Raw genomic sequence first — 26,446 nt, forward strand, 5'->3', positions numbered from 1 at the left:
CTTGAAAACGATGTGATGAGGACAAATTTCGATGGATAACGTCAAGTAACGAGTAATGTAAGATGGAAAAGTACAGGTTGCGGTCAGGTCGAGGAGCTGAGCTGTTTGCTCACGTTTCACGTCTCACCGGGCCAGCCACAGCTGAACCAACCAATACCCAGCTTGCGGAGTACATGAAGATCACAATGGCACTTGGTAGCGCTGCAGCTCGTCTGATGACTTTGTAGAATTCATTTGCAGTTCAGATATCCGTATCCGTGTACTAAAGTAATCGAGGGGGAAATGCCGAGGTAAATGATGCCCAACCCATAGTTATCCATCTGTTGTACAATGCCTCAAATGAGGCCCCAACCAATCGCAACACCAAAACGCCGTGCTTCCATGAGTAGATAATTCGCAGCCACAATCAGATCCTCTCTCTAGGATCTTGTTCCGGTAAAGGCTCTGTCGAAAGCCACAATCGTGTCAGCCTTCTCCATCGCACTCCTCCTCGTCCTCTCTCCTGTGGCCCAGAAGCGCTCAGCTCGGTCTGGTGTGGCGGCCCACTGGCTGAGCATGGTGCTGTTAGTGGATGTGGCCTGGCCGCCCGTGTAAACGGAACCCGAGCCACTGGAGCTGCTGAACCTGTGAGAGTGGTCATGGTTAGCGGCCAACTCATCGTGAGAAGTGATGGAAAGGCTTCTTACTGGGCGCTGGCAGGAGAAGACATTTCTGTTCTTGTTGTGGGCTTGTGATTATTGGACAGTTGGTTTGCGAGTTGTTGGTGTTGGTTCGTTTTTGCTTGAACCGGTGTTGCTTGGGTTGGCGATGGTTGGCTGTGATGGGTATCTTGAGTGTAGAGGCAGATGTAAATGATGATAGCGAAAATCAATATGGCTTCAAGTATGGGAGATCAAGCATTTAAATAGCTTCTAAAACATCTTTTCAGCATGACAGATTCGCAGACGAGACTACAGCAAACTGGAAACTGGAAAAACACACAACGGTGCACATCAAGCTCCAGACAATGCGCGCTGCGCGAAACAACTCATGGCCCCCAGCATCGCACACAGTTGAGGTAGGCAACGAAGGCCCCAGGCCAATGGGACTTTGGATAGCACATCGGAGAGTGGGAAGACAGCCACCGTTGAATTGAGGCCGCTGCCAACTGCGGGATTGGGATCTTTGGGGGCGCCCCCATCTGTGGTCTGAAACCTGTGATGGACCAAGACGGTGATGTTCGCTGATCCACCGTCGTGGACATTTGGCGGAGGCGAAGCTAGAGCTGCGGCCGCGGGATAGCTTGAAAACTAGAGAAACCTCAAGATCGCGGATGCGAATCAAGTATCAAGCGCAATTGAGGAAGCGCAAAGGGATGATCCCCTGCAGGAACAAGCCACTCTCATCGAAAGCCAAGACGACCAAGACCTGACTCATCGTGAAAAGTGCAATTGCTTGCACACGATCGTGGAGACGATGACAGGCCTACCGTTGGCCGTTGGCCGTTGTCGCCATTTGGATCCAATCTGCGCCTTTTTAGAGATTCAAAGGTGATGGTGGCTGCGGACCGCCCTGGCCTTGATCGATCAGACTAATTTAACGAGCGAACTCGAACCAGGCGATGCTTGTTTGTTCTACGGATACTCGGCCGAGGATTTTTTGGACTTTGGCTTGGCCTTTCTTTGCTACCCGGTTCCAAAGTCCCCCCGGCATGCCTTAGGTTTGCCGGGTACCCTTCTGCGCCACGATGCCAAGGGTTGGCGATCACGACAGGAAGCAAGGGAACAATCAATTGTGGCTCGTACAACCAATCTGGTTCCTTGAATCAAGACGATACTTGCATGTCTAGTGGTAGATGCTTCAGGCGACGGCCTCAAGAATCAGGGAAGGAGAGTTGAAAGAGTGAAATGAAAAGTGTGGCCGTGTAAGATGGTCTTGTCTCAGGCCATCTCCACAGCCGTGATAACAGCCACAACTTCATGACGGCCACCATGGAGGCACGTCACACACATGAGGGACGATCAATCTCCCTCCCTCAAAAATGAGGCGAGAAAAAGTAGAAATAAACAGCAAAGTTTTTTTCTAATGTTTCGGCTGAGATCTCAGACCAACCAAGTATGTGCAATACCTAACTAAACACGAGGGAGGAGGGCAGGTTGTCAGCCTGACAGTTCAGCTCGTGAGGCAGCCAACTTGTAGTGTGCAACCATCACAGAAGAGGACAGTCTGCACGTTTTGCTGTGAAAAGTCTGCTGTGAGGGAGGCTGAAAATTTCAGGGACAAGTTGGGCTCTGACAGGGAAGTTTTCGGTTCCATGACTGTCTGCCCATCGAAAGAACCAACACAATCCAAACATGCCACAGTCTCTCTCCCTTCATGCGTATCACGTGATGTCACGATGCTTGCCCATGGCCTCAACTTCACCAACTCCAACGACATCAACGCCGCTCTACACCGGGCTGTATTCCGACTTGATCCGATCTCCCAGCTTCCTCTTCTATACGACGAAAAAGAATCGGAAGGCTACGTCGTCGACCTCTTTTCTGTCTGATCGGTGAGTGATCCTTGAGGCCGTGGTCCCTGCTTCTCGGTTCCCGGCTTCACCTAGATGCCCATGCCTCACACGGACCTCTCTTCACGGGCCTGGATGGGAGTATGTGATTTGCTGCCGGCCCGAGTTGGCCTGTTCTTGTTACAATTTCAATACTACTATCGTCTATGGTACTTAATTGAGCAGTGCCCAATGTGTGGGGTGGATGATGTTATCGCAATGGATGAGAACGCAACAACAAATAGATAGATGCCTCAATTGACCAAGGAAAGATGTTTCACCGTGAGTCTAGTAGACGCTAGATCTTGCTTCTAGTCTATAACAATGTGACCGATCCAATTGCCTCCAGAAAATGCAACCTCCTCCATCTTAAGCGCTTACCCTACACCAAAGAACGCAAAATTCAGAATCACGCGACAATGCTTATCTTCGTGGGCCATCTTCATGCTCCATCGTCAAGGGGCGGTGGCCTGTGAGGCCCGACGAATCCGGTCCCGGTAAACGCGCAGTTCCTCCTATTCTGGAACCTCAAACCACGTTGTCGAACAAGGGAGAGGTCTTACTGACGTTCGCCTCCCCTTCTCACCCTAGATAGGGCTGGCGGCAGATCATCCTTTTTTTCTGATGCGGAAGCGCCGAGAAGGTCGTCGGTGAAAGAAGATTACTTGCCCGAGAATCACGGGATTCACCGACTCATATACCTGCCAATCGACTCACTCCAAAGGTGAGATCCAGGGCGGTGTCGCTCAAAGCCCCCCATGCCTGGGTTCTTGATGCCTCACCGCGGCCCGTTCTCGACTCCACGGCCCAGAGACCCGGTCTACGAATGGCTTCGGCACCGTCTCACCTCAAGCCGAGAGAAGCGGATCACCGCAGGAACGTTTGGAACGGGGGCCTCTCCGTATGGGACAAAACTATCGGACAGTTACCGAGACATGGGTTTCCCAAAACTGCCCATGAACTGGCAGGGCATGCAACTCATGGATTATTATCTCGGTCTCGATTATCGTAGTATGATGTTGACGATGGAGAATCAATGCTGTCGAGAGTCGTCCTCCAAGACGTCTACGAGTCATGGCAGAGCCTTAAGCGGAAACGATAGAAGCCTCAAAACCTTCTGCGACATGGCACCGGCACTTGAGCCTCAGCATTCCAACGGCCGCAAGCCACCTTCTAGAAAGACTGGAAACCCTATCTGACCCCTGGTCCACAATCAATGTCGACCGAATGACAACCGGCCGATAACCCATCGAACCCCCACGAGCTCACCGAGACGTCCTATCAGCGGGTGACGTTACCCTCACCTAGAAGCTCCTTACCGTGGTGGATCATCCCGGCCGCCGGGGTGGGAGCCAGCAAACGGAGGCTCTGCCGGGTCTCTGGTCCCACATGGTGTGGTGTGAGGTGAGCAAAGGTGAAGGGGCCATATCGACGAGTGGAGTTGCCATGTTTTGACAGTATCATGATCGGGAGGCCGGTCCGCTGCCGGTTGGGCGGTTGCGTTGCGATACGGGCAAGGGGAGTCGATGCAGTTTCCAGGAGTCAGTGGTCTGCCAAATGGGCTGGAAATAGAGACGGAGGATTCGGAGGGTGTTGGGAAAGGAGATATATAAAGGAGAGATGATACCCAAGATGAGAGACGGAAGAACCAGGCAATCCGACATCAACAACCAAGACTGGATACACTCACACCAAATACATTACACACAACTTCCATACACCGATACCCCCTGAGAAGCATCAGCATGGCGACCGATTACAAGTTTGAAGGCTGGATGGGTGAAGACCCAAGAGCAGCTGAAGGCCACATGGTCTGGAAGGAGTACGAGCCCAAGCCTTGGGAAGAGTCAGATGTCGATATCAGAATCACCCACTCGGGCATCTGCGGCTCAGACATCCACACCCTCCGAGCTGGCTGGGTACGTTTCTCTCAGGAACTTCCTGATACAACTCACATACTAACCATCGACAGGGCCCAACCGACTTCCCCTGTGTCGTCGGCCACGAAATCGTCGGTGTTGCAGTTCGAGTCGGATCCGAGGCAGAGGGAAACATCAAGGTCGGCGACCTGGTCGGTGTCGGCGCTCAGACGGACTCGTGCCGGTCCCGCGACGGACCTTGCCAGGCTTGCGAGACTCACCTCGAGAACTACTGCCATGATATGCACCTGACATACAACACTTCATACCGGAATGGAGGCAAGGCCTACGGAGGATATGCCCTCTACCACCGAAGTCCCTCGCACTTTGTCATTAAGATCCCTGACGGCCTGCTCCCGGAGCATGCGGCGCCGATGCTTTGTGGGGGTGTCACCGTCTACTCCCCGCTCAAGGTCTTCGGCGCCGGTCCCGGAAAGAGGGTCGGTGTTGTCGGTGTCGGTGGTCTCGGTCACTTTGCGGTTCTCATCGCCAAGGCCATGGGCGCGGACAAGGTCATCGGTATCTCTCGACGATCAGACAAGAGGGAAGAGGCTCTGGCACTGGGAGCCGATGAGTATATCGCAACTGCCGAGGACGAGAACTGGTCTCAGAAGCACGCTGGAACCCTCGACCTCATCATCTGCACTGTCTCATCACCAAAGGTACGTTGTCATTTCCAGTTCCTGTGATTCATCATGCATGAGGACCTGCGTCAAGGCGTGCAGCATAGCAATCACCAACAGCATTGCTTACACTGCACATGCCGAGCTTGCCGCAACCCATTCTCGCGACCCAATCTCTTCTGTGCATCCTGAACCGCATGGCTAACATGATCTTCTCGCAGATGCCCCTGCAAGAGTACTTTGACATGCTCGGCCTCGACGGCACACTTGTGCAGGTGGGCATTCCGGAAGAGCCCATCCCCGTGAGTGCGTGGGCGCTCGTACCCGCACGACGCAGGCTGGCCGGATCTCTGATCGGCAGCCCCAAGGAGATTGAGGAGCTCTTCCAGCTTGCTGCCGACAAACACATCATCCCGTGGGTTGAGAAGCGTCCTATGTCTGACGCCAACCAGGCCATTGTCGACATGGAAGCTGGCAAGCCCCGATTCCGCTACGTGCTCGTCAACCATTTTGACGACGCCAAGGAGACTGAGGTCCAGGAGCCCGAGAAGGAGGCCGAGACAGAGGAGAAGACCGAAGAACCAGAAGAGAAGCCTGAAGAGAAGTCCGAGGAGAAGGATGACGACAAGGTCAAGGATGAGGAATAAACTTGCTTGAAAGACGGAATAGCTAGGCGTTGGGCGGCGTTTTACTCTTTTTGTTTCATTCTTGGCTCGTTTCCTGGGTGGTGTCCAGAAACCAACGACAGTGTTGCTCAGCCCAGGGCCAACACACTTGCGTGTAACAATAGCATAGACCACCAGAGGATTTCCTGGGCGCAATTGGAGGACTCCTAGATCGGCGATGATAGTCAATAGATAAAGGAAAGATACACACGCTTTTAGAGGACACGATCTGGCATTGTTGAACAGTAGTGCCACCAACAGGTGGGATAGCAGCTCTCGGGTTCTCATGGACTAGAGAGCTTCTTTATTGTTGACATCACCACCCACATCAAAAGTCTATGACAAAGACAAGCTGTCACTCTCCCACCATCAACTCCTTTTACGAAAATTCTAATCTCGTGGCATCATTTCCGCTTTCCAAAAGTAGTGCTGTCGCCAGCATTGAGGGTGTGCATAACTCAAGGAAATGGCTGGGAAAGGAAGAGGCGATTGTAGCTAGAGGCAAGCGCGCCCAAAACAGTAGCCTTGAGAACTATCAAAACCAAGATCAATAGCTCAGCTCGTAGGGGAGCCAATCCTTGTCTTCAGCTCGGCCCAGGCCGGGCCTGGACCAACATGGGGGAGAGGAGGAAACAGAGATTTGCCAGCTGTCCCACAACCCGGCAGAGGACCTGACCATGAGGGGAGAGATGATTAAGCGGACGGGGACCATCGGCGAGCAAGTCAGCGGGCAGGCAGGCAACAGGGGTGAAGCTGGCGATGGGCCAGGGGGATCAACAGAGAAGTGACAGGGGAGAAGACGCGCCGGCGAGAAAGCTCCAGGTCCGGCTCCAGTTGTGGCAAGGACCCGGGCGAAAGCGTCCAGGCACAGATCTTGCTTTGCCTTTGATGGTCGGCGATGACAATCATGGGCTGATGTTGGCTGGGAGCGGCCGTCTGCCATTGCGGCAAGGACCTCTAAGCCCTGGGTTGTGGGCTATTGAGTACATGCATCTTGCAAGGGGAAAGAGGAGCACGATGCAAAGAGCGGCGCTTCTTTGGGCCGAGAGGATGCCAGGCATGTATGGTCGGTGCTGGCAAAGCATTGGCAGTAGAAGCCCAATAGTTTACAACTAGATGATATCATGGCCTGCAAACACTCGGACGTCGTTGACCTCAGTAAAATGGGGTAGACGATGGACGCGTCTGTCGTCCAGTTGGGTAATCAAAGACATACGAGTCTCCAGGAGAGGGAAAGCCCAGAGACGGGCGGCAAACATGGCCGGGCGCGGATGAGGAGTGATAAGCCTGCATGGAACTATCGACGTTCGAGATGCGCTAACAGGACCGTCTACGGTGGAAGAGATGACATTGGCAGAAGGCAGAGAAGAGCAAGAAACAAAAAAGTGGGCAGCAAGAATAAAATAATTGATAAAATAAATAAATTACAGGTTAGTGAGTCAATTGAGGCCGGCCCCATGGCGGGACAGGGCAAGGATTGTCCCCCATGTGCGAGTTGGGCCATGCCGTGTCTTGGATGCAGTGATCCGTTCTCAATCAATGTCTTGTCTCGGAGCGGGAGAGGAGAGACCAAGTGGGAGTGGCTTGGGGTTCGCTGAATCAATTTCAGTTGAGGAGAATGGGAGAGAACGAATCAGTCGAGGGTAACACGGCAGTTCGACGTGCGTTGGTGGCTGTGGTGAATGGGCGTTTTTGGAGGCTGAGGGGACCTGACAGCAACACGACAAACGGGATGTTACCTTCAGGTCCCTGTCATTTTTTTTTTCCCCCTCTGTTAGCTTGTTTGAGGAACGAGGCACAGCCGGCACGAGCCTGGCGAGCCAGGGCATTGGAGTCTCTGTGCCCTAGCATTTCTCGATCCTCTCGGCAAAGAACGAGAAAGGCAGTGATCAGGGGCAGGGATAACAGCAGCAGGATGGAGAAGAGGACCATATACGACCAATGATATGACTTGTTTACGAAGGATCGGAGGCCAAAAGAACACAGCCTGGGCAAAACTCCGAAGGCTGTGGAGGCGTCGAAGGTTCATTCACACGTTTCGGACTGGGAGCAGGCGGGGGAGAGGTACAACGTGACAGTTGCACTTTGTTGTATCTGAGGAAAAGACGTTGGTTGTCAACGAGGGTGCCCTGTAGAATGCGGCATTATAGAGGAGCGGGAGGATCATATCCGATGTCTGTTAAGAAAGTTTACTTTGCTTGGCTGACAGCACAACAATTGAATTGACAGTCGTGATGTTGTTGTTATTGTCTGTCTCCCGGGTAGCTGGTAGACAACAACAGAGTTCAATCACTAGCTTCTCTGCCAAACCGGATAAACCCCTTTTACCCCTGAAGACATACAGAAAGTCCCGTCTCCCAGACGCATGCGCTGGAGCCGTTGAGGATGGAGCCCGCCCATGAGGTGATGACTCTTGCACAGCCAGTGGGGAAGAAGAAAGGATTGGCTCAGCCCAAGTGGATGGAGCAAGACAACGCCCAAGCCTTTAGAAGACGCCACAGCGCGATTGTTCCAAAATTGCAAGGCGGATGGCGCTGGGCTTCCTTTTCTCTGTAGCGCAAGCCACGCTCGTTTGACCATTTTCTCGGGCCCATCAGCTGCCGTTTTTTTTCGTGGCGATTGACTTCTCATGTGCACCCCTGTGTTAATTTCCCCCTTCTTTCTTCCGTTGAGCCCTCTTATCTTGGCTTAGGCGCACACGTATTCACCCACCAAGAAAGATTCCCCTCTTATGATGACGCTCTGCATTTTCAATTGGGCATTATCATTTGCGGTCCCCTTTTTTCGTGTCCCCGTTGTTGAGGCGTTCTCCGCAAGCCATGTCAATCGTGTGTCAGCCCAGCGACGCAGGAACCCGAAGAAGCCTGAGCCTGGGATTGGCCAGAGCAAAAGAGGGCGAGACACGGCGCTTTAATTACGCTTTACGAGGTGAATGCGGGTTTGTAGAGGGTTGTCCAATGGCGGTGTCCAAGGTGAGTCTGGTTGAAGACATGACCACATGCTTGATGCAGGTACCGAAGTGGAATACTGCTGAGAAACACGAGATGTTGAACCAATGAGCAAGATGAACATGCTTCGTAAGGATGACAGACGACCAACGGTCAAAGGAATGAACCTTAAACATCCTCAACATGCGGGTACGAGGAGAAAACAGGGCGAATGGATGTAACAAAGACAAGGCTCAAAGAGTCCCATCAACGACCCTCAACACTGGACCCCCGTACGTCACAGAAGTCGTTGGCGGCGTGAAGCATCTCTTGGAGGCGTCAAGGTCGACGTGAGGGAGATCTCATCTTCTTTGACGTCTCCATTGTAAATCAAGGAAACGAGCGGCACTAGACACTAGCTGACGATGTCAAAGACTCTCGGACATCGACGACGATCGATGTAGATGTGATTCATTCAAGATGCAGACGACGATCATTGTCTGTTTCAAGAACGGCAAGCCGGGACATCCGAGAAAAAACGTCTCCATCGCCATGTGAGTTTACGCTTCGGGAACTCTTTGTTCTGTCGATGTCTCTCGATGAGGCATCTTGCCCACTTATTTGCCGTCCCCGTTTAATCTCCCGAATCTCCATCAAGATGCAAACCAAACCGCCAGAAAAAACTCCCGAAAGTGAAGCATCTCTAAAAATAAACAGAGCCCTACGCAAGCAATGTGAGCCTAGAACAAAAAGATAATCAAAGATATGGGTCAGAGAAGATTCTCTGATGGGAAATACGTCGGGACCGTAAACCGGAGATTGAGATGCACATTGGAGCGTCTGCATCTGTTGTCATTGTGCGCCAGAAGGCAGAACCCCCAGCAACACGCTGGGATTGCCGACCATCCGCCCACAGGGCAGGGCAGTCCGGAGTAGATTGGCTCTGGCCCTGCCCTGGCGACTGAGCAAGGATGAACTCGCACAGAGCACAGAGGAGAGATAACCTTGTGAAAACTCCACAGCGCAGCAGCCCAGCTGAGGTGGGACCTGATCGAGAGTTGCCGATGCCCGTATGGAGCAAGTACAGCGACGGGCTCGACTTGGTGCGGCAACCAACAACCTGCTAGAGCGCCCCGTCGAGAACCAACTCGCCAGTCAAGATCGACTCTCCTGGCTGTTGACGCCGGATGCTTGATCTCGCTCGCATGGATAACAGTAGCAGTAGCGGAATATTGAGGTGCACCGTAGGCGAGAGCGAGACTATTCACGCTCTAGTGACCGGTAATCCCAGCAAGCCCGCTGCAGCCTCGGCGGGTGCCACGCTGCGCTGGTCTCGCTGGGCGGCTTCTAGGCGGCCAGTAACCCCGCTAGCTGATCCCGCTTACTGCCCGAATAGGTAAGCGGGCTAAGCGACTAGTCAGGGGGCCAGGGGCTTTCGGGGGTGGGGAGCTAAACGAGCATGCGCCAAGTGGCTACGTCCTTTTTCGCTCGACCCACCAGTGCTTCCTTTCACTTCTTCCAACACCACCACAGCACCAACAGCCAAGAACAACAACCCAACTTACCGTTGCGATGGGCGGTCCTGCCCGGCCTCACGGCACAGACCGGTTTATTTACAGCTCTCCTATTGTCCAATTGGGGTTTAGAGCCATCGCTCTGGGCGTGGCTGGCTCGATCGATAGCGCACCAGGCTAACGTTCTCCCAGGCGCTGCATCTTGGACACCCCCAGGCATCATGGCCCACGCCCGACAACGCACGCCCGAGAGGGCTGCAGAGTGGATGAGCAGCAGCGGATCAAGAGGCAGACAGGGAGGACGCAGGGGATATCCAAGCGGAGGTCGTCTCGTCCCATCCCATTGTACATTTAAGCAGCCATATCCAACCTTCATGAACAGTTTTCCTTACCTTCCTTTCTCGATATCCCTCTTCAACCAGAACTTGGCGGATTATAAGTGACTCTTGCGAGTACATTCCGCAGCCATTCGTTAATACATATCCTGCATTGTCGTTTATAAACATGAAGAGCGTGTACATTCTGGCTGCGGCCGCCTCCGTGGCCACCGCCTACATCCAACCCAACCCCGAGGAATGCATCTGCGATTTCACCGATGCCTGCTACCTTCGCGTCAAGAACCTCGCCGACCGCGAATTGTTCTGCGCCTCGATCGAGGTCCCCAGCTGCGACCTCTCCCCCGTCGAGGGTGCTTGCGGCAGCCGACAAGATGCCATCAACGCCTGCGACTGCGTGCCCCAGGAGACTGCCAGCACCACCTCCGCCTCCGAGACTGCCTCTAGCACCGTCTCCGTGAGCCAGTCTACTTCTGAGACTGCCTCCGCTTCCACCACCGAGACTGCTTCCGCTTCCACCTCCGAGACCGCCTCCGCCTCCACTTCTGAGACTGCCACCGGCTCTGCTTCCACCACCGAGACTGCCTCCACCACCGGCTCCGTCACTGGCTCTGCCTCCACCACCGAGTCTGCCCCTACCAGCACCGCTACTGAGGACTGCGACTGCGACTACGAGGACAAGTGTGTCGTCGCTGTTGTTGGCCTTGGCGACTCCGCCGCTGAGTTCTGCGCCACCCTTGAGCAGCCCGGTGCCGACCTCTCTGTCCTGAACGGTGCTTGCGACAGCCAGGTTGATGCTGTCTACGCTTGCGACTGCCGCACCTCCAAGACCACCACCGCTCCCACTCAGTCCGCTACCACCTCCGCCACTGCCTCCGTGAGCGAGTCCGTCTCCACCACCGAGACTGCCTCCGCTTCCGGTTCCACCACCGAGACTGCTTCTCAGAGCACCGGCACCGAGACTGCTACTGAGCCTACCGGTACTGAGACTGCTTCCACTGGCACTGAGACCGCCTCCACCGAGACCGGCACTCAGACCACTGGTACCGAGACTGCCACTGAGCCCACTGGCACCGAGACCGCTTCCACCGGTACCGAGACTGCCACTGAGCCCACTGGCACCGAGACCGCTTCCACCGGTACCGAGACTGCCACTGAGCCCACTGGCACCGAGACCGCTTCCACCGGTACCGAGACTGCCACTGAGCCTACTGGCACCGAGACTGCTTCTACCGGTACCGAGACCGCCACCGAGCCCACTGGCACCGAGACTGCTTCCACTGGCACTGAGACCGCTACCGAGCCTACCGGTACTGAGACCGCCTCCACTGGCACCGAGACTGCTACTGAGCCCACTGGTACTGAGACTGCCTCCACTGAGACCGGTACCGAGCCTACTGGCACCGCTACTGAGCCTACCGGAACTGCCACTGAGCCTACCGGCACTGCTACCGAGCCCACTGGCACTGAGACTGGCAAGACCACTGAGACTGGCAAGGGCCACACCACCACCACTTGCACCACTGAGACTGAGTCCAAGCCCACCAAGGCCCAGACTACCCCCTATGAGCCTCCTTACACCACCAAGACCATCTACACCACTCAGACTCACACCTACACCAAGTGCCCTCCCTACGTCACTGACTGCCCCAACGGTCCTCACGGTCCTTACACCACCACTGAGACCATTGCTGTTTCCACCACTGTCTGCCCCGTCGAGGAGCAGTACACCACCAAGACCATCTACAGCACCAAGGTTTACACTCTTACCAAGTGCCCTGCCTATGTCACTGACTGCCCCAACGGTCCCAACGGTCCTTACACCACCACCAAGACCTACCCCGTCTCTACCACCGTCTGCCCCATCACTGAGGAGCACCCTGCTAAGCCCACTGCTTACTCTCCCCCTGAGAAGTACACCACCAAGACCATCTACAGCACCAAGGTCTACACCATCACCAAGTGCCCCGCCTACGTCACTGACTGCCCCAACGGCCCCAACGGTCCTTATGTCACTACTGAGACTGTCCCTGTCTCTACCACCGTTTGCCCCGTGACCGAGGAGCACCCCGCCAAGCCCACCGTCTACTCTCCTCCCAAGGGTGCCACCACCCTCTACAAGACCCAGACCTACACTATCACCAAGTGTGTCGGTGATGATGAGGACTGCTACCCCGGCAAGGTCACCACCACCTGCTACCCCACTGGCACTGCTGAGGTTCCTTCTTACACCACTGTCATTGTTCCCGGTGGTGAGAAGCCCGGCCACGAGCAGCCTTCCAAGCCCGGCTATGAGACCCCCGAGACTCCTGAGACTCCTGAGACTCCTGAGACTCCCTCCAAGCCCGAGCAGCCCGCTAAGCCCGGCTATGAGACTCCTTCCAAGCCTGGCTACGAGACTCCTGCCAAGCCTGAGCACGAGGAGCCTTCCAAGCCCGTCTGCCCTGGCGGTGAGAACTGCCCCGAGGAGCCTTCCAAGGGCCAGCCCTCTGCCACTCTCCCCTACAGCCAGCCCACCGAGACTGGTGAGGCTCCCATCACCCCCGTCACCGCTGGTGCTGGCCGTGCTGGTGTCTCCATGGCCGTCGCTGCCATCGGTGTCTTTGCCGTCCTTCTGTAAATGCATCTCGGAAAAACTTTCCTTGGCTGTTAATTCTTACAAACATAATACGCTTCACTATGTACATAGTATGAATTAGACGACTTTGGCCCTGCCCATAGTGTAGAATGGTTACGAGTTCTGGTTAATACTGTGTATTTTTCTTAATCGTTAGAAGATACCAATTTCATATCTGTCTAGCTTTGATGTCTCATGTGACTTTGATGCTTGCCCTGACTGTCCCTGAACGTAGCATTCGGCCTTCCACTTGGGTTGTCTTCACGCCAATCTGTCACAGGACGTTGACTTAGATCCACTGGCCCTTTGTTCTATGGTTCCTTGTGGCTGCTATGGAACCCAAGGTGGGATTTCGTCCTGGTCCCAAACTCTATTCCTTCTTCATTTCCCATGTGGGCGGGTGGATAAAGGAAACACTGCTCAATACGGGATAGAAGGCGTTGTAATTTTTTGAAACACGCTAGAACGAAGGGGTGTGTGAATGGGGACCGTTTGATCCGGGCTGTTGGAAAGTTCTCGGGAAGTCAAAGAAACGAAAGTAAAAAAAGGGGAGAGGCCGTTGAGAGAGACTGGAATGCGGGAAGGGGGCTCTGGAAGATTAGGGGCGTCTACGATGGGGTATGTGGCTTTTGTTGCGGTGAGGGTTAATTGTCGGTGAAGAGAAGAGGAGAGAGATGTTGTGTTGTTACACAGATTGAGTTGAAGTTTCTGGTGATGGTATATGTTTCGACATGAGGTTGGCGATCAAGGTTGGCGAAGGCTGCAGGGGACAATAACCGGAAAGCTCGGAAGAGCAACATTTGATTGGCAGACTAATCACAAGCAAAAGAGAAACAGCAGTGGCACTAGGGATGCACATGTGGAAATCAGCTGAAATGTCTCGCCTCTCCGTTCCCCGATCCGATGTTGTGGAAGTCCAGCGGCACACGACGGGATGCAAGGGCAAGGCCGGCATTCGGACAATGACATAATCTCGGAGGTACGTACCGCTCCGGGTCATGTCTTGGCCTTCACGTGGTGTCGTCGATGGCGTCGTGCTTTTTCTCAGCCCTGAGATGAGAAGTTCCAGAATCGCAACAGTTCACACCGCCTTATAGATTTCACCTTCTTAATTGATGATTTAGTTGGCGCTGTTCTTTGTTGCCACCGAGTACAATCTGGATTGCACAACGGTCGAGGGACCACGAGGACGTTGGCGGAGTGTTTCACAGGAAAGTGGCTGAATATGGATGCAAGGGCCAATGACGTGCATGTGGGTTTGGTGTGCACAACTGAAGACTGAAGATGCCGGAATAAGCAGGCTGAGGTAGGCACTGGATGATTTCTTGGAAACCAAAGATCTGGCTAGTATGGCAACTAGGCTTTGGATGTTCTAACCTGGCTTTATGTCTACTGAGAATCCGAGTCTAGAACCAAGAGGCTCACTGTTAACCCCGCGGCTGTCCCTCGTCTGAGAGTGCGGGGCTGAGAGGGATCTTGCATTGAGACCGTTGGTAGGGAGAAACCTATCTGTTGTCCGACGGACCTTTTGTGAACTATTGAGACAATAGCCCGGGGCTCGCATAAGAGAAAAGAGGCAGCAGAGGAATTGGCTCAGATCACAATGTTGAAAATCCAGCCTAGTTCTGTGCCTCGCGAGGCGCAGCGACATGTTGTGCCTGGCTGGTGGTCAGCCACATCTTGCACAGCCCTCTGCGCCTCGGTTTGCATTCCCACCTGTGTGCCGGACAAGCGATGTGAGCTCCCTCCTGGCTTGGAGAAGTTGGTCGATGATGTGATTGAGGGTAGTTGAATGAAAAAGGGATCGAGTCTTGGATTGAGTAATTTTGGACAGAAAAGTGTTGACTAGAGTGTGATTGAGTCGTGATGGTGCAGTAGCTGGGCGGTTAAAGCTGTGAGCTGGAATAGCCGCTGTCAAACTTGCAGTGAGACAGTAAGAATAAGGCGAGATGAATCAGATCAATCTTGATCAACCCAGTCAAAGCGTCCGGCACACGGCATTTCTTGCTTGAACCAAGTTCCTAATGGCTGCACCATTATCCAGTTGTGCAGCATCTTGTCTCACACGAGCATTGGCTGGCTATGACTCTCGCCTAGTAGGCCTCCTGTGCGATCACGAGGCGCAGCAGCTTCAACCTCCACCGCATGCCACCTCCAACTCAGTCCATTCCGCTGCGACATGGCCGCTCTGCCTACGGACAAACCGCCAGCTGAGATGGTGGTGTGCACCCCTTTCCGGAATGATAACTGGGATCTCATGCCCACCCTGGCCTGGTTTTTGGGGGCCAGAGTGGAAAGACGGTCTTTTGGTGTTGGCCATCTCTCTTTTTTATCCATCTACTCACTGCCATCGCGTATCCTAGCTTCCGTCTCCCCCTGCGACCGTCTTTTGCGACCCCATTCAATGAGGACGCCGCCTTATAAGCTTGTGTGCTTCCCTGATGACTGCATAATGGGCGCCTTGTCTGCTTCTTGACATAAATCCACACGAGGCTGCGAACTTGTCTATTTCAACTGATCAGCAAACAACTTCCCCCTCCAAAAAGCATCTGCCTTGCATCTACAGTACAGTACCCCATCACCGACACGATGAACTTTGGCGGGGCATCGCCTTCGGGTCTCAGACCCCCAGTGTCGTCTGCCTCGCCCAGCGGCTCCAACAACACCACGACTGGACGACCGCAGCTATGGACGCCTTCTTCGCAGCGAAAGGTGTCACGACTTTACCTCTACACGACTCTCTCGCTCGACAAGATCATGGCTGTAGTCCATGCCAAGTCCCCCGATCCTGTTCCTGGGTGTGTTTGCCTCCCCCGCCTGCCTAGCTTTGTGTGACTTTGGTGCTGATGAGACGTCATAGCATTGAATCCGCCAACAAGAAGCTCAATTCGTTGCTCAACAAGCAGCCTCGATGGTTGCACCCGCGAAACGAGGAGGATATGAGTCGACGACTGGACGAGCTTGCACTATCACCTACTCGCACGACTTCTAGTTGGAACTCGATCAATTCGCAGGCTCGCATCCCTAATAACTCGATACCCTCGCTTAACCCGAACCCCACGCCGCATCTCATGAGGAACAATGGCATCAGTCCTACGCTCGAGGTTCCTCCTTTCAATCAATTTCCTACTCAACAACATACGCCGAATAGATCTGTTCCTCTCCAGCAGGCGAGGGCGGCGCCGAATCAGCAACAGAACAATGATGGTGTTTTTCAGCGATTCCTCCGAAGCACAAGTTTCATGTCGGCATCCACAGACTGCACCACCGGGACTCTGCACCGTCTGCTCAACGACTACTCTGATGCATACGTCAAGAGCGTCAAGAGGCTCGTCAAGAGATACACCGCGCCCGTCAAGTATCGAGGAGCGAGTCTTTCACCCATCTCGGACGACGAGCCTTCTCATTCAACCTGGATGAACGACTCCGACTCGCCGCCTCCTCTACCCAACGGCCCTGATCATCTCCCTGGCGACTTTCTCCTTCTCGATGAGCTTTCCGGACAACAGCCCCCATGCTTCCAAGAGACGGAGCAGCACATTAAGAAGTCATGCTTGTGTCGTCCCAATAAAGAGATTCAAGAGCCGGCCTGGGTGACGATGCATCGGGTATCTAACGGCGTCCACAGGATGCTCCAGTATAGCAAAGAGGGTATGAAGGTCGAAGATCGCGATCCTTTTGGCAACACAATTCTTCATCTCATGGCCGCACGAGGATTGGTATTGAAGGACTACCTTTTCCAGGCTCTCTTGCTAAACCCGAGTCCTCACATTCTCAACGCACAAAACACGGCTGGCCAGACTCTCCTGCATGTCCTCCACCGCAGCTGGTTTTACGACGAGACCTTTTTGTGTGAGCTGCTGCGCAGTTTGGCCCAGAGGAAATTTGACTTTGGCGCCCGCGATCACTATGGACGTTCATTTTCGCACATCCTCCTCGCTAGGGATGCTTCCCCCGACATGCGCAACTTTTTCCTTCAGATTTGTCAGAGTGACAATTGCACCAAGCGGGACGCCTTCAACGTGACGCCCACGTTTGCCCTTCGACCTGAGCCTACGCTCGGCATCAACAGAGCTTTCACCCAAGCGATGGACCTTGATCCTCCGGTACCGGTGTCTGTGCCAGAAGAGGATGACGATGCTGAGCCGTATCATGTTAGTGCTCTTACGCAAGAGGCTCGGCTGCTCGAGTTTATCGGCAAAGCCTCCCACAATCCTCACCTGGAGGATTCAGAAGGCCGCAATGGATTGCACTGTCTCGCCGCAGCGACACTTAGCAAATCCAGCGTCCTCCACAAGCATGGTCTAGATGAGCAGGGAGAGCCAAGCGATCGCCCACGGAGAAAGGATAGGGCACCTAAGGACCTGGATTCTTGCACCGAGCGATACAACCTGCGCCTAAGCCTTTTGGAAGGTCTCCTCGAAGCGCATGCCGACCCGAACCACTACGATATCCACGGATACACTCCGCTGATGGCCTTCGCCGCCCAGCTCCCAGAGGACGACGATTACAAGGTCGGAGGCAAGATTTTGCACAAACTCGTGGAAGCTGGTGCCGACATCAACGCTCGAAATCGGTCTGGCGAGACGGCACTACACGTGGCTGTCCGCTGCGGTCGGAAGCTCGCGGTGAAGCAACTCGTTGAAGACGGCGCTTCGGTTCATGCCCGGGATGCAGCGGGCCGGAGTGTTCTGGATGTGGCCGACGTCAAGATGAAGAGCCTGGGCGGACAGGACACGGAGCAGTATGCTCACCTCGAGGCTTGCCGGGCATGGCTGAGCGGACAGACAGGCAAGGCTGTGCAGAACCCGACGGTGATGCAGGAGTGGGGAGTGACTATGGCATGAGATATGAATAGATGAGTTGATGTATATATACGTTTCCTGGTCCGGGTAGGGAAGGGGTCTTGATTTATGGCGTTTTGGCTTAGAGGAGGATACCCACGTATATCTCAGGAGCAAAAGTAGCGGTTATAGACTTGGAAATATCATCTCCTCAAATTGATTCATGCTGGGCATGTGTTGTATATCTTAATAGTCAATTACTCCTCCTTTTCCTGTATCTATCTATGGAAAGACAAGCTTGTGTGTCAAATCAGTTCCCTCTATCAGCATTCTCTTAGTAGCTAAACTTTTGCTTGACAAGCTCCTCGCTCAGCTTCCACGTCTTGTCGGCCTCGATGGTGTCCCTCGCCCAGGCTTTGACCGTGTCGACGTAAGGGTCAGAGACGCGGGACTCAAGGAGGTAAGCGCCGTTGCTCGCTATTGAGAGTTAGTACGGTGTCCAAAAAATTGGAAAAAGGGGCTTGCTAACCCTTGATGTTGGGGTCGAATGCAGCAAAGGCATGCGTAGCTGCTCCGACCTCTACAGGGACGGCTTCAAAGAATTCCCAGCCTTCAGAGTGGCCACGCGAGCGATGGGCTTCGACTAGAGGCTAGTTAGCATTGGCGTTCTGGGGATGGATTGAGAAAAAAAAAGGACTTACGAAAACTCTTGAGATCCTTGTCAGGGGATGCAAAGTCCAGGTGGCTTCCCAAGTTGGTCGTCATGATGAGGCCAGGGTGCACGCTATACGCCTGGAGACCTCGACTTCCCAGCTTCTGAGCCAAGGATAGCGAGAAGAGCATGTTTGCCGTCTTGGCCTGTCCGTAAGCCGTCCACCTGTCATACGTCTCGCCCTTCTGTATCGTGTTAGTTACATGCTGAATGACGATCGTTGGGGGGGACTTGCGCTAAAGTGAGGATCGTAGTGGCGGACGGGGCTGAAGCTGTGACCGTTGCTAGAAACGTTGACGACGCGCGGAGACTTGGAGGCGAGGATCTTGTCCATGATGAGGTTTGTCAAGAGAAAGTGTCCAAGGTGATCAGCAGCAAACTGCATCTCAAAGCCATCCGACGTCGTAGCATAAGGAATAGCCATGACACCCGCATTGTTAACAACAACATCAATCTCGGGCACGTCGCCCCAGCCATTGACCTCTTCAGCAGCCTTGCGCACCGAGTCCATGGAGCTCAAGTCGACGATCAGGTGGCGGGTCTTGACACCCGGATGAGTTGCGCTGATGGTTTCAGAGAGCTCTTGGAGCTTGGAGGCGGTGCGGCCGGCGAGGATGAGGAGTTCTGGGGATGCGGCGGCGGTGGCTTCGACAAAGATTGCGCCGAGGCCCTTGGGGGTTACGCCTGTTGTGAGGATTGTTTTTCCCTTGATGATGGAGGCGTAGTCGGCGACGAGCTCGCTGATGGGGGTGGAAGAAGTGTAAGGGGCCATTGTGGTTGCTTTGGATGAGATGAGATGGATCAAAGACCGAGTTGCGATGAGATTGTGATGTGTTGGGAGCAAGTGAGATGTGGTCGAGATTTTGTTGGTTGGCATTATCAAGTGAGCAGGACCTGAAATCTTTATACTTGACTCCATTTCTAAAGTCCGAAACTCGATCCTCGTGGATAAACTCATGGTTTCTTGCTGACGCCAGCAACATTTGGTGTAAGTCGCGATGCTGGCGTCAGCCAAACCCGGTTTTGTGGGGCCGTGATGGCGTCAGGTCTGAAGGAGTCTTGTTAACGCCGAAACATATCATGGAACTAAGTATTGGGGCCGAAAACAGCGAGAATACCGTTTGAACTGGTTGGGTGAGTTCATTCGAGCCATAATGGGACTTTCCATCAATCTTGAAGCAAGAGGAAGACAGGTCGGGGCATGATTGTTCAAGTCAACGGGGCGGATCAGATGACCCACATTTCGCCGTTCCGAGTCGGCATGGCACGGTTCGCGAGGACGGGAGATGGACGGCGAGAGTAGACAAAGGAATCGCCTTTTGAATGAGGGAGGCGGGTATAATAGAGAGTGACAAATAGCAAAGCTGCCGAAACCATCCGTCCGCGAAAACGACTCTAGAAAACAAGCAGCGCGTTAACAAGGCTGCCGAAAAGATTGTGCTGAACAACACCACGGCTTGCCAGCCACCCAAAACCGCAAGCAGTGAAGAAGGGATAGGACGGCCCCAATAATAGGCAACCCTTGTATTAAAAGGACAAATGAGAATAGGTGAGCCTCACCCCAAGGAACACGCCTGGATCATCTGCCAGAGGCCATTGCCAAATCAGGCTGCTGACCAGGTTGCTATTGGCGCAGGCTTTTAGTGGATGGAGCCCACTGTGGGTGCTAGCTTGGGGCGATCGTAAACTCAAATCGACGCTGATGGTCGAACGTGAGATATTGTAGGGAGCGAGAATCTTTGAAATTCGTGGAGGAATGGCGTGAAATATCGTTGATGAGACAAGTGTTGTTGTCTGTCAGTCCCAGAGAAGTAGTCTTTGAACAATCAGTAACAGCTTGGACGGAGAAGCTAGATCACTTACCGTAGGTAGGTAGACATGTATCGTATCGTTAATTCGTACAAGATCAAAGACGAAAGACGTCAACCAGAAGAATTGAGCTTGGCTTCGACGGCGCGCAGGATGGCTTCCATGCGTCTCTTATTCTGTCGTCGGCTTTCTCGGTTGCTGACCTGAGGCTTGAAGGCCATCGGAGCGCGGAGACGATACTCGGGGTGATCTAGGGCAAGCTGGTTCGATGGAGCGAGGTAACGGCTTAGGCTGTACTGGCGATCTTCTGGGACGGCTACCGGAAGGGCGATGGCATTGCGATTATTGCCGTTGGTTGATGAGTTGTTCGATGCTGCTTTTCTGAGTGGATTCGTGTTAGTGACGTCCTTGCAGGCCTTGGCGGATGTCTCACTCCGAAAGGTTCAAGTAGCACACAGCATCCGTAGAGGAAGTATTGGACGCCATGGTATCGAGGGCTTTTGTACGACTAACTCAACAGGAAACGGTGCTTCCATTGAATTCAGCGACGGGTACAAGTGCAAAACCAAGGATACAAGGCCGCGGCGTGTTGATCCCGTGGTGGGTGAGTGCGGTGATTGGCTGAGTGTGGCTGTTGAAGAAAGGACCCTGAAAACCGAAATCCCGGAAAAGGGAGATCAGTGAAGATCCCGTCTTGGGGATTTCCAGAGCAGGAAATAGAGAGAAACAGGTCCCGATAATTGAGATGGTGAGGAAAATAGGGTCCAAGAATCGAAAAGACTCGGAGAACCTAGCCTTCTTTTAAAGAAAGTGAGAGCTGACAGCCCAACTCCCCAAGAGCAATGACATGACGGAGCTACACAGGCGTTCGCCCTTTGCCCCAACAAGCTCACTTCAGCCGCATGCCCCCTTAACGCTCAGAGACGATCATGTGTTCTAGACCCCAAGGACGCAGTTGCACCGTTCGGTATGCCTCATGGGTGGTGTGGGCAAGGATACGAATCAGGGTCCTGAATGACGTCACAGGCTTGTAGGCGACGGGGCGGCTCGTGTCTGGGGGGGCCACTAGGCTGACTTTTGACGGCTCAATTCAGAAAATGCCCCTTCTCCTTTCAACCAACATTGACGGTGGCATTCTATAGTAGAGAGAAATGATGTCACTTTCTAACGATTTTGGGCCTCGCCGGATGAAGCCGTGTTGATGTGTCGAATATTGGTTGATGGTTTGTCTCATCTCGAGTCCAAGTCCTACGGAATACGCACGGTGCATTCAATCTCACTGTGGGACTGAGTTGTAAAGGACTCGAGGTTGTGAGACGAAGTTTGAATGCCCTTGATCAGCAACACTGGCCAATAGGAATAGTGGTAACAACGGCCAAGAGACCCTAGATTGATCATCGAGATAGAATTCCCTCATAAACCCCGATCAAAGACCCTGATCTGCAGGTCTAGACCGCGGCCTTTTTCGGAGAATGACGATATGCCGGACATGTGGTGCACGCGGCCTCCAACGCAACTAGTGAAGGGTTCATTCAACTTGGAAATGCCCCTGTCCAATGTGCAAGCCCAGACTACTGCTGATGACGTCGATCTTTTCGGGCAGGCTCTCACAGGAATCCTTTGGCGGCAGAGACGCCCAATCATGGGATTCTCTCGGCGTCGAGTCCGCCTTGTGTGAATGCGGTAAGCGACTGCCGCGCGGCACTGCGCAAGCGCAAGAGTCAGCATCTCGAGTTGGATGCAACCCCTTGGGAAAAAGCCGAACACAGTGATCGGCGCTTGGTTGCCTTTTTTCTCAGACGCGCTTTTTCTGAGTCAATTATGGGTGTAGTTGGTAAACGGGGTTCCCTCTTCTCCCGCTTGGCGTCCCGGCTCGCTTGAAGCACAGTGTGAATGTGGCATCGTCTACCTTTATGCAATGGATTAGGCCCCGAGTTCTTCGTCTGGCCTGAAAAATGAGTCTTGCACAGGGTTACACGACATTGAGCTCAGGCTGAATACTGGAGGAGATGACCATCTTGGAAGTGAGATGAGGCAAATTGTCCAGCATAAGTCCTCGGGCAATTACTAGGAGACCTTGAGTATCTCCACATCTTAACCATCTAATGGTAATCCTAAAATATATTGAAGAGTATGTAAGGCAGGTTAGAACTGTTAGACAGCATCTTTTAATATTTACCAAGGCTTAGCATAGTCACTGTTGTGATTCTTATGTTGGGACCCCCCCTTAGCGCTCCAGACCCATAAAGATGAGATCAAATGGTTCTTGCTCTTCGATCAGGATCCGTGAAGAGGTCTTTGAGATACAGTTACCGGTGATGAGTATGAGAGCACTGTGGCGAGGAAGTGTCCAAGTCGATCAGCAAATACACCGGCGCAGAAGAGGTGAGTGAAGTTTTCACTTGCGCTTTTCGCGTTGATAGTGGAGGTTTCTTGTCCCAGTGAGTTCTCGTGGGGTATTGAAGGTTGACTGACGGAGAGAGACAATTTGATGCGGTGTGGTAGTTTATATGGATAGACTGCGGATTAAGTAAAGCGCACTTCACGCCGAACTGACTGTGAATGAAGGAGAAAGGAGTGATATAAACAGTTTGCAATCAGGAAAATACGGTTGGTTTGATTCATGTCTTTCTCAAGGGCTGGATGCGTGCTTGGTGTCTGTGAGGGGGCAAGGTCTCGGAGGGCTGTCTGCGAGAGAGGAGCAGCACACTCTCCTCGCGAAACCACCGAGACTCTTGTCGAGTCAACCGATCCGCAATGCATTTGGGAGATGACTTGAGCGCACGATCCTCTTTGAACCCGCGATTGGTACGTTATTCATTTCCATATGAATGTTTCTGACGTCGGATGGTACCTAGTTCGAGGGTTCGGCTCTCAACTGAAAGATGACCAGCTACAACGTCACCCACCAAGGTTATTTAGCCCAATCCCATCACCATATCATCTTCGAATCTACTTCAACTAAGAGTCCTACCAACTTGACCGAATTTATGGTATCACACTTCACCTTTGACCCGTCTCTCGCGCAGTCCGTCGTTGAGAAGCCCATGGCCTTTCGGCTGTTTTAACATGGCATCCTGAGAACTTCTGCGGTAGCCATTGTCAGCTCCAACATGATTCAACTCCGACCATGGCGAGACTTCATGTTCCTAAGAGGAGCCATAGTGTGGCTCCGGGATAGAGACTAGGTAGCATGTCGATCTGAGTCACCCTTGAGGTAACCAACTGGCGCCAGGTTTCTGGAAGTAACAGCATTCTTCATGAAGAATGTTCGGAACCTCATTGGTATGAACGACTGTTCATCTGAGGAGCTAAATCTGATCTCCAAATTCATCAACAGAACAAGCGCATCCGTCAATTTCTATCCACCCAAAGCCTTATGAGCCGGGAGTTGGCAGGGACCTAACAGACGAGAAAGCCGCCAGTCGTCACTTCTAGTCCGTTTGAAGCATTGTCAAGTTAGTCACAAACAAGCCAGGTGCCTACGTCACATCTGCTCCGGGTATCATATTCGACCCAAAGCTAAATCAATCCAGTTCCAGCTCATTTTTCCTCGTGGCAAGACCTGATTTAAGAATAGGTAGGTGGGTGCGTCGACGTGGCTACCCGATGCAGGGAGGCGGTCTAAGATTGAGGTAACTTGACCACCCTTCGCCCGAGTTTCGGAAGATGTGTCAAAACAAGGATTAAAACTGTGTAAAATTTAGGAATAATACGAAACCTATTATGTGAAATTCAAAATAATTTCATAATCATCACCATTATGAGCATATTTATTAGGTGTGTGTGAGTCTGCGTCTGGGCAAGTTAGGATTGCCCGTCGTGGGCAAACGTGGCTGCCTGGGAAGCAATTCACAAGGGTCATTGTAAACTCTCACATCATTTTCGGAATAATAACGGACGGAGATTTACCTGGCCGAGCAATTTCGTGTAAAACGAAGCTATTGCAAGGATATTCCGTTAGCAAATCATCAATACTGTGCCTGAATCACGTAGCTGCTGTGAACGTCCTCCATTCAGCCCAGCCGGTGCGGATAGTGGCTATCGTGGCGCTGAGCTGCCTGTTTGGCGGCTCAAGCTTGTCCTTCCAGGGGGCCTTCCTTAGGCACACAGCCACTGTTGACCCCGCTGCCTGCGAGCTTCCCCGCCATACATGCACGCCGGGAGGCTTTCGGGGTCGTTTACCTTCTCCGACCTCACTCGCTCTTTTTTACCCTTTAAACCTCCAACTCCATCCATTCTCTGTATCTTCAGGTCCTCCTTCGCTCTCTGGATCCTCGGTCGCCTCCCCCAGCTGCTCTTGCTGTTGCGTCTCTTTCGTTTTCTCCCCCTCATTCATGATCACGAGATACCGATAACGCTCGTGCCCCACGTCATATCATGGCGACGACCGACCGTGATAACGACGCCCAGCACGGCATCGCGTTTCAGATTCCCGCCTCTTCACCGGCGGATGCAGAGGTCTTTTCGGAGAGAATGGAGGAACCTCCCATCAAGTTCGAGATACCCGACAACTGCCGCACGTTTTCGCCTTTCCCCCGTCTTCCACCGGAGCTCCGCCATCAGATATGGGAGGCTACTTTGACGACGCCCGGGATGCACTTCCTCAAGGTTGACACCGAGTATGAGCCATCTTCTGGTCGTGGGAGGTGGTGGATTAGAGACTTTTCTTCTCCTCATGATCTCATCGAGGACGACGATGATGAGAATGCTGACCCCGTTGCGCTCGAGGTGAAGAGGGAGTCACGGCCGATTTCGGTACAGTATGGCTCGCTGAGACCGCTTTATCCTACTCGCCAAGCCGACATCTCCTACTACACCAGCCTGCATCAACAGCTTGCCAAACTGTCAGTCACCTGCAACGAGGCTGCTGCTATTGCAAAGAGCCTAGCAGGTCGATCCGACACATTCCGCTTGGACAACGGTCGCATCATCAGCCTGGGCTGCTCTTCAGACGTCATCTACCTCGAGTATGTTCCGCCTGATGTTTTTGAGAGTGGTTTCCGCTTCTTCAGATCCCTTCACTGCGAGGGCCTCGATCAGATTCGGAAAGTTGCGGTTCGGTACTGCCACAAGTGGAACGAGCAGCGGACGCCTCGGCGATGCCCAAATTGCGGTCAGCTTCACCCATCCCCAGATGTCGTCAAGCACCCAAACCACATTTACCGGTTCCTGGCCCAATATCTCCCCAACCTCGAGCAATTCTACTTTGTGGACTACTTTATCCTGCGAAAAACCGACACTGCATCACAACCTACCGGGGAAGGTAACGACTTGGGGGCAAAGCCTCGAGGTAGGTGACACCAGAACACAGATGGTGGCTGAATGAGGCTGACTCTGGAACAGCGAATCCCCAGCCGCGCACATTTCAGGGCGGAAACAGGACTTACTGTGAAGTCAACGACCATGACTGGAACGTCCAACCTGTAGTCTGGGAGATGAAGTCCTGGCTGCAAGAACAGTTCGTCAAGTACGCAAAAACCAGCAAACTCAGCAAGCACCGAAACCCCGAAAAGGTCCAGTTTGGAGTTCTGGCCTGCGAATGGACCGTCGGGCCACCAGAAGAGGCGACGAGAGGGCCGATAACACCGGTCAAGAAGGGACACAACAAGAGGAGACTATCGGAGGACCACAGCCCGTCGAGGAGTCGACGTCTGAATATCCAACGGGCTTCAGTCACTCCACTTCAGAACCTGCCCCAGGAGGCGACGCGCGGGTTCGCATTTGTTTTTGGCGCACAGGAGGAGGCAAGCAATGCGTTTGACTTTACGATTTCGATTCCCCTATAATGACCTTGAGACGCTTTGGCCTTTACGATTGCGAGGAGTTGGTAGGGAAAGAAAGGAAAGGGAATGGGAGTTAAGGATATTTCGGCGTGCTTTTTCTCTTAATGACGAAGCAGCCTCGGCTGTATTTGCAGCTGCATGAATCGAACTGATGGATCGGAATCATTATTAAATCGCTCTTAGAAGAGTAGAGTTATCCCAATTCACAAACAAGACTCTCGAGGC

General features: G+C 53.2%; 7 protein-coding genes across 7 annotated transcripts; 4 read left to right on the forward strand and 3 right to left on the reverse strand.

Moving 5' to 3' along the window:
- Positions 1-419: 419 nt before the first annotated feature.
- NCS57_00022000 (uncharacterized protein) lies at positions 420-709 on the reverse strand (the record flags this gene model as incomplete). The annotated part of the gene is made up of 2 exons (XM_053050308.1): positions 420-624; positions 687-709. The coding sequence occupies 2 exons, from the start codon at positions 707-709 to the stop codon at positions 420-422; spliced, it is 228 nt and encodes a 75-aa protein (XP_052918823.1).
- Positions 710-4,275: 3,566 nt separating this feature from the next.
- On the forward strand, positions 4,276-5,719 carry NCS57_00022100 (PKS-ER domain-containing protein; the record flags this gene model as incomplete). Its single annotated transcript, XM_053050309.1, has 3 exons — positions 4,276-4,449; positions 4,503-5,111; positions 5,294-5,719. 3 exons carry the CDS (start codon positions 4,276-4,278, stop codon positions 5,717-5,719), a joined length of 1,209 nt encoding a protein of 402 aa, XP_052918824.1.
- A 4,963-nt stretch (positions 5,720-10,682) lies between these two features.
- On the forward strand, positions 10,683-13,133 carry NCS57_00022200 (uncharacterized protein; the record flags this gene model as incomplete). Its single annotated transcript, XM_053050310.1, has 1 exon — positions 10,683-13,133. The coding sequence occupies one exon, from the start codon at positions 10,683-10,685 to the stop codon at positions 13,131-13,133; it is 2,451 nt and encodes an 816-aa protein (XP_052918825.1).
- Positions 13,134-15,719: 2,586 nt separating this feature from the next.
- NCS57_00022300 (uncharacterized protein) lies at positions 15,720-17,977 on the forward strand (the record flags this gene model as incomplete). Its single annotated transcript, XM_053050311.1, has 2 exons — positions 15,720-15,928; positions 15,991-17,977. 2 exons carry the CDS (start codon positions 15,720-15,722, stop codon positions 17,975-17,977), a joined length of 2,196 nt encoding a protein of 731 aa, XP_052918826.1.
- Positions 17,978-18,248: 271 nt separating this feature from the next.
- NCS57_00022400 (uncharacterized protein) lies at positions 18,249-19,398 on the reverse strand (the record flags this gene model as incomplete). The annotated part of the gene is made up of 4 exons (XM_053050312.1): positions 18,249-18,391; positions 18,444-18,557; positions 18,616-18,811; positions 18,862-19,398. The coding sequence occupies 4 exons, from the start codon at positions 19,396-19,398 to the stop codon at positions 18,249-18,251; spliced, it is 990 nt and encodes a 329-aa protein (XP_052918827.1).
- A 1,150-nt stretch (positions 19,399-20,548) lies between these two features.
- Positions 20,549-20,921, reverse strand: NCS57_00022500 (uncharacterized protein; the record flags this gene model as incomplete). Its single annotated transcript, XM_053050313.1, has 2 exons — positions 20,549-20,816; positions 20,869-20,921. The coding sequence occupies 2 exons, from the start codon at positions 20,919-20,921 to the stop codon at positions 20,549-20,551; spliced, it is 321 nt and encodes a 106-aa protein (XP_052918828.1).
- A 3,894-nt stretch (positions 20,922-24,815) lies between these two features.
- NCS57_00022600 (2EXR domain-containing protein) lies at positions 24,816-26,224 on the forward strand (the record flags this gene model as incomplete). Its single annotated transcript, XM_053050314.1, has 2 exons — positions 24,816-25,728; positions 25,782-26,224. 2 exons carry the CDS (start codon positions 24,816-24,818, stop codon positions 26,222-26,224), a joined length of 1,356 nt encoding a protein of 451 aa, XP_052918829.1.
- Between the last annotated feature and the right edge of the window lie 222 nt (positions 26,225-26,446).

Source organism: Fusarium keratoplasticum, chromosome 1 (assembly GCF_025433545.1).
Source record: "Fusarium keratoplasticum isolate Fu6.1 chromosome 1, whole genome shotgun sequence".
NCBI lineage: Eukaryota > Fungi > Ascomycota > Sordariomycetes > Hypocreales > Nectriaceae > Fusarium > Fusarium keratoplasticum.